Source organism: Anabrus simplex, chromosome 10, assembly GCF_040414725.1.
Source record: "Anabrus simplex isolate iqAnaSimp1 chromosome 10, ASM4041472v1, whole genome shotgun sequence".
Classification (NCBI taxonomy): Eukaryota; Metazoa; Arthropoda; class Insecta; order Orthoptera; family Tettigoniidae; genus Anabrus; species Anabrus simplex.
In genome coordinates, this window is record NC_090274.1 from 43,413,037 (window position 1) to 43,425,986 (window position 12,950).

At 44.6% G+C, this 12,950-nt stretch overlaps 1 protein-coding gene across 1 annotated transcript in view; it reads left to right on the forward strand.

Moving 5' to 3' along the window:
- The window catches only part of LOC136881791 (uncharacterized), a 954,543-nt gene that overhangs the window by 635,756 nt on the left and 305,837 nt on the right, over positions 1–12,950 (forward strand). Inside the window, exon 6 of the mRNA XM_068229324.1 lies at positions 378–9,134. Coding sequence (XP_068085425.1) covers positions 378–9,134 — 8,757 coding nt within the window. The remainder of the gene's footprint in view (positions 1–377; positions 9,135–12,950) is intronic.

The window sequence follows — 12,950 nt, forward strand, 5'->3', positions numbered from 1 at the left end:
TGATTAAGAAAAGGATTGTAATTTTATCATATTTTATCATTTTATCATATTTTATCATTTTTATCATATTTTGTTTACCGAACATTCGTAGCTCATATCCGTACGATATTTGCTTTCCTGAAAGGATTTTTTTTATAAACTTCAAACTTCGAGTATACGAACTGACAACGCTTGGATGGTAGGAAATTTGTGAGGGGGCTGGTGGTAATTTTGTTCTTCACAGTTGGTAACCCTGTTTTAGCGGGCTTAGCGTACTATTATACTACTAACGCTGTACATATTCTACTAACTGCACGACTAGAATACTGTGACACGGTGGTGGATAAGACTAACATTATTTCAGTGTCATGATCGTAACAACTGTTTATTGCATTAAGGTCCAAACCCTGGTCGACCACGACGCAGCACGCGAGTCACGGAGAGTCTGCGAGTCACTGAAGTTAGTCGTCGTGTCTCGTCGGCCTTCGACGAACAACAGCAGCAGCAACAACATCAGTACCCACCTCATGAGTATTTGCTGGACGCCAGTCGCATTCTGCAGCCTGAAGGGGATGACTATAAGCTGGTATTCATCAGCTCTGACTCTTCTTCTAAAGAGGAAGAAGGTTCACATTCTGACGACGCTGACGCCGACGCTGACAGTTCTTCGACGTCCTCGTCAGTTGCCGGTGTGCCAGGATTTACTTTAGATGACTGCGACTGGGATTATTTCGAGTCCTCGTCAATGGTGCGCCCCGTACTTCGTGATTGGACTTGGAGTAGTTCGAGTAGGAATGAAACAGAGGAGCAGCCCAGTTTCTTAAGAGGTTTAGAATCTCCTGGAGTGTCAAGGAGGTTGATATACAGCAGCAGGAGTAGGGATGTGGATTCCGGGGACAATTTAATGATAGATCCAGACGAGAGTCTTAATTATTCTAGGAACAGAGCTGGTTTCCCTCAGGATTACCGCACAAGACCTAACAGGGGTTCAGATTATTCTCCCTCATCTGATAGTTTTCTTGCCAGACGTCGAACCCCTACCAAAATAACTTCCAATGATTCTTCAGTGTTAGAGGAGCAATTTATGGATGCTAGTTATATAGAACCGCCGCCCCCTGCACCTCGCAGGCGGTATGCACCTCGTTTCTATGGTAACAACACTTCTTCTTTCACACGGAGCGATTCGCTCCGGTCCAGTGGTGAGCGCAGTTTGGAGGAGATCACGTGTTCAGACCAGTATTACTACGGCTGCCCTCAACAGCACAGCTGTAGTGGGCGAGTCAGTGGTGGGGGCAGAGGGGGAACTAGTGAAGCCGTACGGCAGGAGCAGTTGGATGGCTTACCAGTAGATGTCGTGGGTCAGTCTGAACTGTGGTGTCGTCAGCAGCAGGTGTTCAAATCGTCGACAGCTGCCTCATCATCATCGTCATCAGCATCAACAGCAGCACCTCAACAACATCAAAAAAGTAATTCTAAGACAAAATCGTGTGAAAGCTGTGGAGGTTCCAGTAGTGACGTTACAGTTCCTGTACCAGTACCGGTACCAATACCAGTACCAGTTCCTATACCTGTACCAGTACCAGCAGCTTTATGGTCTCCTCTGCCCGTCACTAGTCAACAGATGCAAGTAGCAGCCGGTGATACTACTGTCAGTGTGGCCGATATCGTGTATCTCAACTCGGGAGATGACAGCAGTGACAGCAATGCTCCCGGGAGCGTAAGGATCAGGATTAGGAGTTTCCAGAGACCCCCAGCAGTGTCACACGTCGTTGTTGGACCATGGTGTACTTGGCCTATAGTCCCATCTTCGACGCCATCACCTCAATTGGATAGCAGGTTCATTTCGCCTCTGCTAACATCACAGGACCAATTGATCGCCACTTCAGATAATACTCATCTTCCACCATTCAACAGTGACAGTCTTAATGTGGCAGTAAAATACACTGATGGACATAACCAGAAAAATACCACTGGTGTAGCCAATAATAGTGAGAAAGCAAAGCAGAAAGATACTTCTGGTGAAGTCCACAGTACCGAAGAAGACGAGAAAAATCTCACTGTCGAGGTTCATAATACTGATGAAGACGAACAGATAAGTACTTCTGTCGAAGTGAACAACACTGGGGAAGATAAGCAGAAAGATACTGCTGGTGAAGTGAATAATATTGATGAAGATACCGCTTGTGAAGTCTGTGATACTGAGGAGGAAAATCAAAAAAATTCAGCGGGTGAAGTGAATAGTACTGATGAAGAGTCTTTGATGAATACTGCTGTCGAATTCAACAGTACTGATGAAAATAACCAGAAAAATACCGCCGTCACAGTTCATAATACTGATAAGCAGAAAAGTACCACTATCGAAGTCAACAGTGCAGAGGGAGATAGGCAGAAAAATATCGCTGTCGAAGTGGGCGATACTGAGGAAGATAACAAAGAAGTAGTGATTGTTAGTGATAATGACGTTGCGCTAGCAGTAGAGCAGAATGCTAAGCAGCAAGTAGGTGCAATGCAGGACTGTACCAAGCAAGCTCCACCCTCTGTTATGGAACCGGACTGCAGCGAAGTGAATGTTGTGGGCGACGCAACTGATGGTGAGATCTCCTCCAGCAGCAGCCAACAATCGCTGGAGAGCACTGACATGAACAACACCGTAGTGCTGGTTACGTATCGTTCCACTGACAAAGCTGAGCACAACCCACTGCTCCCCTGCAGTGAAATTAGTGATAAAACTGAGGAAAGCTGCATGTTACCTCGAGAAAGATTATCGTCTACTTCATCTGTTGATAGCAATTCTGAGGATGAAGCTGATGGTGAGCACGTCTCTCGAACCTATCATTTCACCCTGGAAGATGATGATAAAAATATCGACAGTGACAATGAAGTTGAAACAAAGGAGAAAGTGAATGATTTGATCACAACTATGTCGGATGAGGATGAAAGCGGTAAACATTCACTATCATCTTCATCATCTGATAACGACAGTGAAGATGATGAACATTTCTCAAGAGTATTTGTTGTCAACAGTGGCAGTTCATCCGAGAATGGAGGCAGTGACGTTGAAGATAATAAACAGGAGGACAGTGCAGAAGAAGACAGTGCTAGTGTTGCGACTTCAGAGGATTCTGGTGATGAATCAGATGTCAGTGAAGGGGGTATCATCCTCTTAAAACATGTCCGTGAACTGTCTGAATCATCTGTAGACAACGAAACTGAGGACACTAGTGGGGATGTTATTCTACTAAAACATATCCGTGAGCTATCCGAGTCACCTGTGAACAACGAAACAGAAGATACTGGCGGAGATATTATTCTACTAAAACATGTTCGTAACCTGGATGAAGATACTGTACAACAACAACAACAACAACAACAACAACAACAACAGTTGGACGTTACCGGGGGAGATGAAACCCATAATTTAAATGAAAGTCCAGCAGTGGACGAAGGAGGCACTGTAACAATTACCGAACCAGAACTAATTGTTACCGAGAGGAAGGAGCTACTAGAAACACAAAGTAATCAGAGCGTAATTCAAGAAGTGGAAGATAGTCAGCCTACAAAACTTGCCGTTCTAGAAGAGACTAACTCAGTCGTGGATGACAGTTCTAGTGACGATGAAATAACGTGTGATCAAGAAGAAGGGACTTCAGATAGTGGTGTAATATTGTTAAAACATGTTCCTTTAGCAGAAGATAGTGAAGTCATACGTGTGCCATCTAGTGGGGGGAATAATGATTATCATGATTCTCCCGAAGAAAAAGAAAAGGTGTCTTCAGAGGTTGAGAATAATCCGGAAGCAGTGTTAAATGTAGGTTCGTTATTCACTGATGATAAATCGTGTGCCATAGATGATAATAAAAAAGAGCCTGTTGTTAGTCTAAGTGACATGACTTCTGCTATCGCAACCGATAACGAGGTAGGTTTATCTGAAGCTAGTGAAATAACTCCAGTTGTGAACAGCGAGTGTGTGCCGAGTGTTGATGAAAGTAGCTCTTCTACGTCTGAAAACATCTGTTCTGAATCGGTGAGTGAAAATAGTGCGATAGAAAATAATAGTAATATGAATGTTAAGCAGGTTGTAGCTTCCTCTAAAGATACCGAACGCGTTAACAATAATAATGGTAATGACGATAATTCCGCGTTGTTACCACCGGAATCGATCAGTGCTGCTGTGACGTCAGGAAAGCCGGAAGCTGTAGTGACAGATGAAGATAGAGTTACGATCAATAATGTTGTGGGTTCACCGGACCAGCTGGCATCTCTTCCAGAGCCCCCTGATAACATAGTGTGTGATGCAGACGGTAACCTTGGTGACGTAAAAGCAATTACAGATGCTTTCATTAGGCAGGAGATAATTTTCTGTGAGAATGTTCCTGTAGCTAGGAGTAGTGAACAGATGGTAACAAATCAGGACGGAAGTAGGTCAGATATATCCGAATTAGTAATCGATAATTCTAAAGATATTTCTTCTGATAAACCAGATCTTAATAATAGGGATATTTCATTAAATAACTCCCCCATTGATGATAAATTAAGTCTGCATAATGAGGTAGTTGATTCGACAGCATTAGATGGCATTTCTGAAGCCTCCATTTCTACAAATAAAGATGACATAACTCTCACGGATGACTTGAACGAAAGTGTGGTAATCAATAATGATGCTGACATTTCATTGACCCAAGATATTTCTCGCGTAGTAACTTTAGAAAAACTGTACACGGAAGAAATACGTGATAATAATTTAGAACGAAATGATTCAACTGTAGAAGGTGAAAATATTGTTACTGAAGGGAAAGAATGTGATAATACGCTCTCTGAAGAGGTAGTAATATCATTATCTGTATTGGATGAAGAAACAACTAGGGAAGCTAGTGAGGATGAAATAAATGTTACTGAGAAAGAGGCTGGCAGCAGTGAAGTTGTCGTAGGAAATAATAGTGGTAAATTATCTTCTGAAATTAATGAACAGGCTCAGCTTGATACTGAAAAGGGTGTATGTAAAATCGATGACACTGAAAAGACGGGAGATTTAAATCAGGAAGCGTTAGATTCCTCACTCGTAGAAAGTATTGATGAAGCTGAGATTTCAGATCAGTGTAATACAGAAGTCACACAAGATAATAGTTCAAGTGAGTGTACCAATGAATTTTCGAGTAGTCATCAAGTGGATAGCGACATTTTGAATGGGTCTGAAAACAGTGTTCCCGTTCCTCAGTCTGAATTCGAAATTAAAACTGAAGAAGTTACTGATACAAGTATAAATGATGGCAGTGCAAGTGATGAACAGGTGGATAGCGGAGTCGAAGTGAAAAGTTCGCCAGTGGATAGTGAAGTTGAAATAAGTCACCATCTGGAGTCGAACCGTGGTACTAACGATGATGTTTTGTCGAGCGGATCAGGTGAGGCTTCGAGGTCCGCTGACCCCGTTATGACTGGCTCGCTGGAAGCGGTTCCCGAGCGGGCCGCATCGAGCGCCACTGCCGGCGAGGCAGGTGAGCAGGAGCTAGGTGTGGTGGTGGTCGCGGCTCCCAAGCCAGTCACGAGCGGACAGGCGCGAGTTCCGGACCGCGAGTGTTGTAGTAGTACCGAAGGGGGCGTGCCCCCTGCCCCATCTGCCGCCGAACAACGTTACACTAGTCTCGTCATGATCACCCAGGACAATAAGGAGCAGAAGCAACCAGGATCCGTTGTCAGTGTTGTGACCAGTGAAACTACCACCTTAGTGCCGGAGTATAGTAACGGTGATGTCATAGTGAGGCATACTAATTGGGAGGAGACTGACAAAATACCAGTGGATACAGGCGGTCTTGCCGGTTATTTCACTCTTACTTTAGAAACGAGAGGTACCTCGCCATCAACTAAACGTCCGTTAATAACGAAATCGCGACCGATTAAAAATGTAGTGGAAGAAATCGAAGTGGCGGATATCGAAAAGGAAGAAGATGTAGTTCACGTCGTAACTGGTGGCGACACATTGTCTGCTGTCGTCTGTTTAGAAGAAGGCATAGCAGATGATGATTCTTGGGTTGAAGAAATCGATCGTCCGAACGATGAAGATGAATTCGCCACCACGACACCAACCGAGGATGATTCTTCCGGTGATGAGGCTACGGTCTCCGCAGCGCTCACGTACATGGACAGGGAGGCGGAATTACGTGGATATAACAGGATGGCCATCGATTTTCGGTTACACACCATCGTCGAAGAAAGTTGTGAAGAAAGTGAGGTGGAACAAAGTGGGGAAGATGGAGGAGGTTCCCGAGGGAAGAAATCAAGACCAACATCGGCGTCTGAGCTGGAGAAGTACTTCATCTTCGGCTTCGGTGGTCCTGCTGCAGGCTCCCCGAGCAACAGAGACTTGGATACGTTCTCAGACACCTGCAGCTCCATCTACAGTGAAGGGTTGGAGTCGCTCGGTGCTGATGACGTAATGGGTGACGAAAATGGTGACGGCATGGATCCTGCTGAACTTGCATCATCAAGGTTAGAAAAATATTTTCTCACTGGTTTTATGGGATTTAATACGGATAATCACAGGGATTCTGATGGCAGTGGTAGTGTTGGTAGTGACAGCGAGGGTCGACCAAGCCCGGAACAGCGCCGGAAACGGCTGGTACGTGCTAGGGGAACCGGAAGACAGCATTCTTCTTCGCTGGATAACTTAGTGACCAGCGAATTGTCCGGAGCGGAACAGTCCGGCGAACAGCAGCTTGAATCAGAAGACTCGTCCAGCACTGAAACTGACACTCATGACGACCCTTCTGCTACAGGATTCGAAAAATCAGACGGGCAGTTCGATACTGTTAAGAGAAAGAAGAAGAAGAGGGGCGTATCCAGCACTGGGTGTACGTCTCCTGCTATTCCCGACCTTGAGAAGAAAGCAGCATCGTTGGAGACGCTGACAGACCAGACGGCGCCCTCAACACTTGAAGAGCATGGGGAAGAAAACCTGTCCTCAGACGGGGATGAAGATGGATCGAAGACGCCGCAGCCAGAGTTTCTTCTATCTTCAGATCTTTCTTCCACTCGTAACAAACAACAGAGCAGAGATAGTGGCTTTATTGGTAGCTGTGACGATCTACTCAAGGAGCAGAGAAGCAGCAGTGACTCGAGCAGTTGTAGCACTTCGAACGACCAGATAAATACAACTCAGCAGCCGAAAACAGCAACAACAAAACCGTCCGAAAATACTCCGACCAACTCAGAAAACGAACATTTGTCCTTAGATAAGACCGTCCTCAGCAGTGAAGAGCCGAAACCAGCCGGAGGAGATGCCACCTCCCAGGAGCGCGTGGTGGAGAAGATTCAACCAGCTCAGCCCTTGATGTCATCAACGCCGCCCGCCACGGCGCTCACCAGAAAGGACAGCTTCAACAATTGGAGTTCCGACGAAGAGACGAACCTGATGATGTCGAAAATGAGAGCCTTCTTCAAGACAATGGTGGCAGCAGCTGGGAACAACAACAATGCTGCAGTTAACAAAACACCCCAGGCAAGCCCTTGCTTAAAACCTAGAGCACCTGGAACTAAACCGCCGCAGTTAGTTTATTTTGAAAATGAACTGACGAGGTTAATGAAGACTGTACCTGGCATCAGGGACGACCAAGTCAGGGAGATTGTCGAGTACTTAAGCAGTGAAGACACTTGGAGCGATTCCTACGACTCTTCAGACTACACCAGCTCTGATTTGGAAGGAGCTGCAGCCTATTACCAGCATGCCATGAAAGTAAGTGCAGCTAAATCCGAAATCCAAGAGCAGATATCCGCCAGCTGTCAGCAGATAATTAGCAAATTCGACACAAGTGTGGAAGAAGACGATGAGGAGGATGGAGAGAAGAAAAAGACGACGGGGGTTCAGAAAGATAACGGTGCACCCACAGTGAACCATCCTGCCACTGCTGCTGGTACAGCTCCTGGGGGTGGACTTAACAGAGACACTGCATTCGTTTATCAGAAATTAGTGGCATCGTTCAGTAAGATGGCTGTAGGAGAGCAAAGTACCAGCTCGGATGCGAATAGCACACCTCATAGTTCGCCTCCATTGATCGCTAAAGTAATGCATCACATTGGGAGTAGGTTGGTAGCGCTCATGCATGAGGTGTCCGGCGGCGAAGGAGGCATTGCTACTTCAAGTCCTAAAGTCAGGTATCACCACCATCATAGAAGATTACAGCAGAAAATATCGTCAACTTCAACTACGACAGAGGAGGATGACAGCCACACTGATACAGAGTCTGACAGCAATCAGAGGAATGCTGGAGGACTGGACGATGAGCTGGTAGGTCCCCCAGCTTACAGCAACCTGCTCTTACCGAGGAGTAAGTCGCATGATCTGTTACTGGAGCAGGAAGCTAGGCATTACGGACATTACCACCCGCAGCAGAAGGAGAGCTTAAGATCATCCAGCAGTGGAGTGTCTGACATAGCAGAAGAGAGGGAAGCCAGCGATTATGAAAGGTTTAGCTGGAGGGGTAGTTTTGAGTCTGCCTTGATGGCAGCAGATTCTAGAACCAAACTCTCACTTCTTGCCTGTAGTGAAGGATCAGCGTCGGCGTCCGCACTTGCTCTGGCCGCCAAGCGTCGTTCTGCCGGCGACCTCCTGTTCGGTGCCTCCAGTAAAAGTTGCAGTAGGGAACAGCTTGATCGTGTTCGTAGCTGTGGTAGTATTGGAGGTGGGAGCATCAATATGGAGGACAACAAAATCTGGGGTTCCTCATCCAAGTCTCAGAGTCGTGGTAGGAGAAGTAGTGTGCCCGATGCGAATACGGGCAGTGGTTCCGGTGCTTCCGCGGACGGTGACGATGATGATGACGGTGATGACGATGACGATGAAGACGACGATTGTGATCTCAATTCGGGACGCTCAACCACTTTGCCGCGTAGTTTACAGACCTCGTGTAGTGCCGGTACTAACTCGTTACCTAGGTTACCTACTAGCAGCAACACCACGTCTAATACTGTCAGCCCTAATATCTATAAGGCTCACAGCATGCACCACTTCTTACAATCTCACGTGAAATCTGCTCGCTATCGACCACCAGGATTCAACAGACCTGCCGCCCCCAAAAGGGCTGTATCCGCCCCTGGATTACAACCCCTACACCCCAGACGAGATGCAGGACGCCGGAGAATACAGCCATCTTCTCAGACTAATGGTGAGTCAATGTTATGTTTTTCTTTTGAGTTATTTTGTTTTGTTTTGTTTTGTTTTGTGTTGGTGTTGTCTGTTCAAAGTCAGTTCAGGTGTTGTAGCAGTCTTATTTGCCAGAAACATCTGTGATCGCTCTCGCGTGCTGGTACCTCCCATCGCTCCACTCATTCAGAATTGAGAGTTCGCTTTGTAAAGGGAAGAGAGAAACAGTGTAATTTGAAGGAAAAATTCTATCGAAAAATAGTTCTAAAATGAAATAAGTTAGGCATAAAACCTGAAAAATTAAGAAAAGCCATTCATCACAGAATTCTTTGTTATAGTTGTTCGTCATCTTTTTGAATTCTAGTCAGTGGATTGATTTTAGAATTATTTTCGATTTTGTGAGTATTGTGAGTTGGATCCGCTGATTCATATTCATCCATTCATTCTTCATAATCAAGTTTTGAGTTCTGGTTAGTGGATAAATTTTGGAATTTTAAGTTGTAATTACATTTCGTCTCATTTCGTACCATTAGGGGCCGATGACCTATATGTTAGACCCCCTTTAAACAGCAAGCGTAATCATCATCTTTCTTATAGCGGCTTTTCTGCTTTGTTCTCTTTTAGTGTTTTGTTATTATTTTGATGGATTATATGTAAATTCGTCAAAATAGTCTTCATTAGGACAATCTTGTGGTGTTTTTAAAGTGTTAAATACCTTTTTTTATTAAACACCTCTGCATTCAAACAAGTAGTGGAAAACAACAACAACAATTTTGTTTTACGTCGCACTGACACAGATAGGTCTCATGATGACGATGGGATAGGAAAAGGCTTAGGAGAGGGAAGGAAGAGGCCGTGGCCCCAGCATTTGCCTGGTTTGAAAATGGGAAACCACGGAAAACCATATTCAGCGCCGCCGACAGTGAGTACTTCTATAAATAATGTGTTTACATCCCACCGACACTTCTATGGCTTTGGAGACGCAGAGATGCCGGGATTGTTTTCCACAGAAGTGCCGGTATGTATTTCAGTACCTTCGAACACCAGTGGACTGACCTGATATCGAACCCGTCATCTCAGCCGGTGCTCTGCCGTGTGACCCACTTGGCCCATCACGAACAAATAGATTATAAATAGTTTTAGTGACGCTAGTTATGCCATTCCTTATGCAGCTAGTCCTGCTATGAATGGTGTGAAAATGGCGCTCATATGGTCGGTTGGTGCACGCATTTCGGTGGGCTTGGCAGACTGATGTGCAATAGCAACTTCTGGCTCAGTGGAGGAAAGCAACGGGAAACTACCTCACTCCTCATTTCCCTAGCACCGAGCTCAATAGCTGCAGTCGCTTAAGAGCGGCCAGTATCCAGTAATCGGGAGATAGTGGGTTCGAGTCCCACTGTCGGCAGCCCTGAAGATGGTTTTCCATGGTTTCCCATTTTCACACCAGGCAAATGCCGGGGCTGTACCTTAATTAAAGCCACGGCCGCTTCCTTCCAATTCCTAAGCCTTTCCTATCCCATCGTCGCCATAAGACATATCTGTGTCGGTGCGACGTAAAGCAAATAGCAAAAAAAAAAATAGCATTTCCCTGGTACGCCTCTTCAGTGACACCTAGGCCATCTATGATAGCTAATGGTGAACCTGTTGAGGATCCAACCAGCCTTCGGGCTGAATACCCAACATATTGATGTTACGTCCCACTTTCTACTTTTAGGGTTTTCAGAGACGCCGAGGTGCCGGAATGTTGTCCCGCAGGAGTTCTTTTACGTGCATGTAAATCCATCGACACTAGCCTCGCGTATTTGAGCACCTTCAAATACCACTCAACCCAGTTAACAGATAGAGAACTGCAAAACAAGTATTGAAAGGTACAGAAAACTCTGTTTCACGACGTTCGTTTCTGTTTCACTTTTTGCGATAGTATAAATTTTGATAGGACTGACCACAAAAAAAGAAAAAAAAGAAAAAAAATCCTCCTCTCATTCTTTTCAAGACGTCTCTTCTCTCCAGTCCTCTGATCTCCGGCTGTTGTTGAAGCAAGTAGGAAGCCATTTACGTAATAAACCTCTCTGTATTCAAACACATACCGCACACTATTATTTGTTTTCATCCTTTGCTACATAATTAAAGCGCATCAAAAGTCCCCTTCGCACGTCATATTCAACGTTTGTGGTCGTCATTTTTCAAAACGGAGTTGACACACTAGCTGTTTCTGTGCAAATTTTGTGTATTTATTCGTGCTGATTTAACGCATGAGGCCGCAGATCCGAGAACATTGTTCACTAGAAGAATCTGGCTGGTAGCTGTATTCTTAATAAAAAACCCTCCATTTTCAATCCACTAACATTTTTACATAATGAAAAAGTCAGTCATAATATTTAGCCACAGAATTCTCTTTTATATTCCGTTTTCGTTCAACTTTGTTTTAATTTTTGAGCAATCAGTACATTATTTATTCGTACTGCAAAATTATAGTTGCTTTGTCGATAAGCATTATGTATGTGGTTTAAATAGTGTGGCGTAATCAGAGCGTATCCAAAGTCTCCTGCACGCTGCATGTTACAAGTACCATCCGTCATTTGTTTATTTGTACCTGTCAGGCCTCTGACGTTCCTATGACGACAAAATGCCCCTATTGTCTTACAAGCACAAAGAGAAATCTCCATTGAGTATTGTATTCCGTCAAAGGAACTCAAACGTGAAAAGTAAGATTTTTGTTGTTATTCGAACGACGAAATATACTCTTTTTTAAAAACTTTGAATTAGAATACCACTCAGGCCAAATTACATTGATCCAGACCCATTTCTGGCTAGACATACTGTTTACAGTGCCCTGTGTCTTTTGTGGACAAAAAATACGCATTTATTACTTTCCTTGACCTTTCTTTCTCATCCTTAGCTTTGACAATATGAAAGTGACTGAGGTATGAACGGTTTCATATGCAGCCAGTTTCTCTTAAGAAAGCCGGGCTGAGTGGCTCAGACAGTTGAGGCGATCGCCTTCTGACCCCAGTTTGGCAGGTTCCATCCTGGCTCAGTCCGGTGGTATCTGAAGGTATTCAAATACGTCAGCCTTGTGTCGGTAGATTTACTGGCACGTAAAAGAACTCTAGCGGAACTAAATTCCGGCAACTCGGCGTCTCTGAAAATGGTAAAGAAGTAATTAGTGGGACGTAAAGCCAATTATTATTATTATTATTATTATTATTATTATTATTATTATTATTTATTATTATTATTAAAGAGAGAGTCGGCTAGAGGCTTATATGTAATACAACATGCTGACTCAGCAAAGAAAGCAACGGGAAACTACCTCCTTTCTCTAGCACGCATCTTCAGTTACTCCTAGGCTAGCTATATCAGAGTTGTGCAGATTCACACCTGGCTCATACCACTGGTATTTGAAGATGCTCAAATGCGCCAGTCTAGAACCGGTAGATTTACTGGCACGTAAAAAGAACTGCGGGACAAAATTTCGGTACCTCGGCGTCTCCGAAAACTGTTAAAGTGGCTAGAAGGCTGAAAAACCAACTAAAGGGGGCATTTGAAATTGTTTAATAGGTTCCTTATTTTGACATAAATGACTTAGGACTGGGGATATCCGAAAATTCATGTAACAGAATAGTTCTTGTAATAAAATGTACCGATCGAGTTGACCGTGCGGATAGGGGTGCGCAGCTCTGAGCTTCCATTTTGGGTGATAGTGGGTTCAAAGCCCATTCCAGGCAGCCTTCAAGATTGTTTCTCGTGGTTTCCCATCTTCACACCATGCGATTGCTGGACCTGTACCTTAATGAAGACCACGGCCGTTTCCTTCCCACTCCTAGCCCTCTCCTAT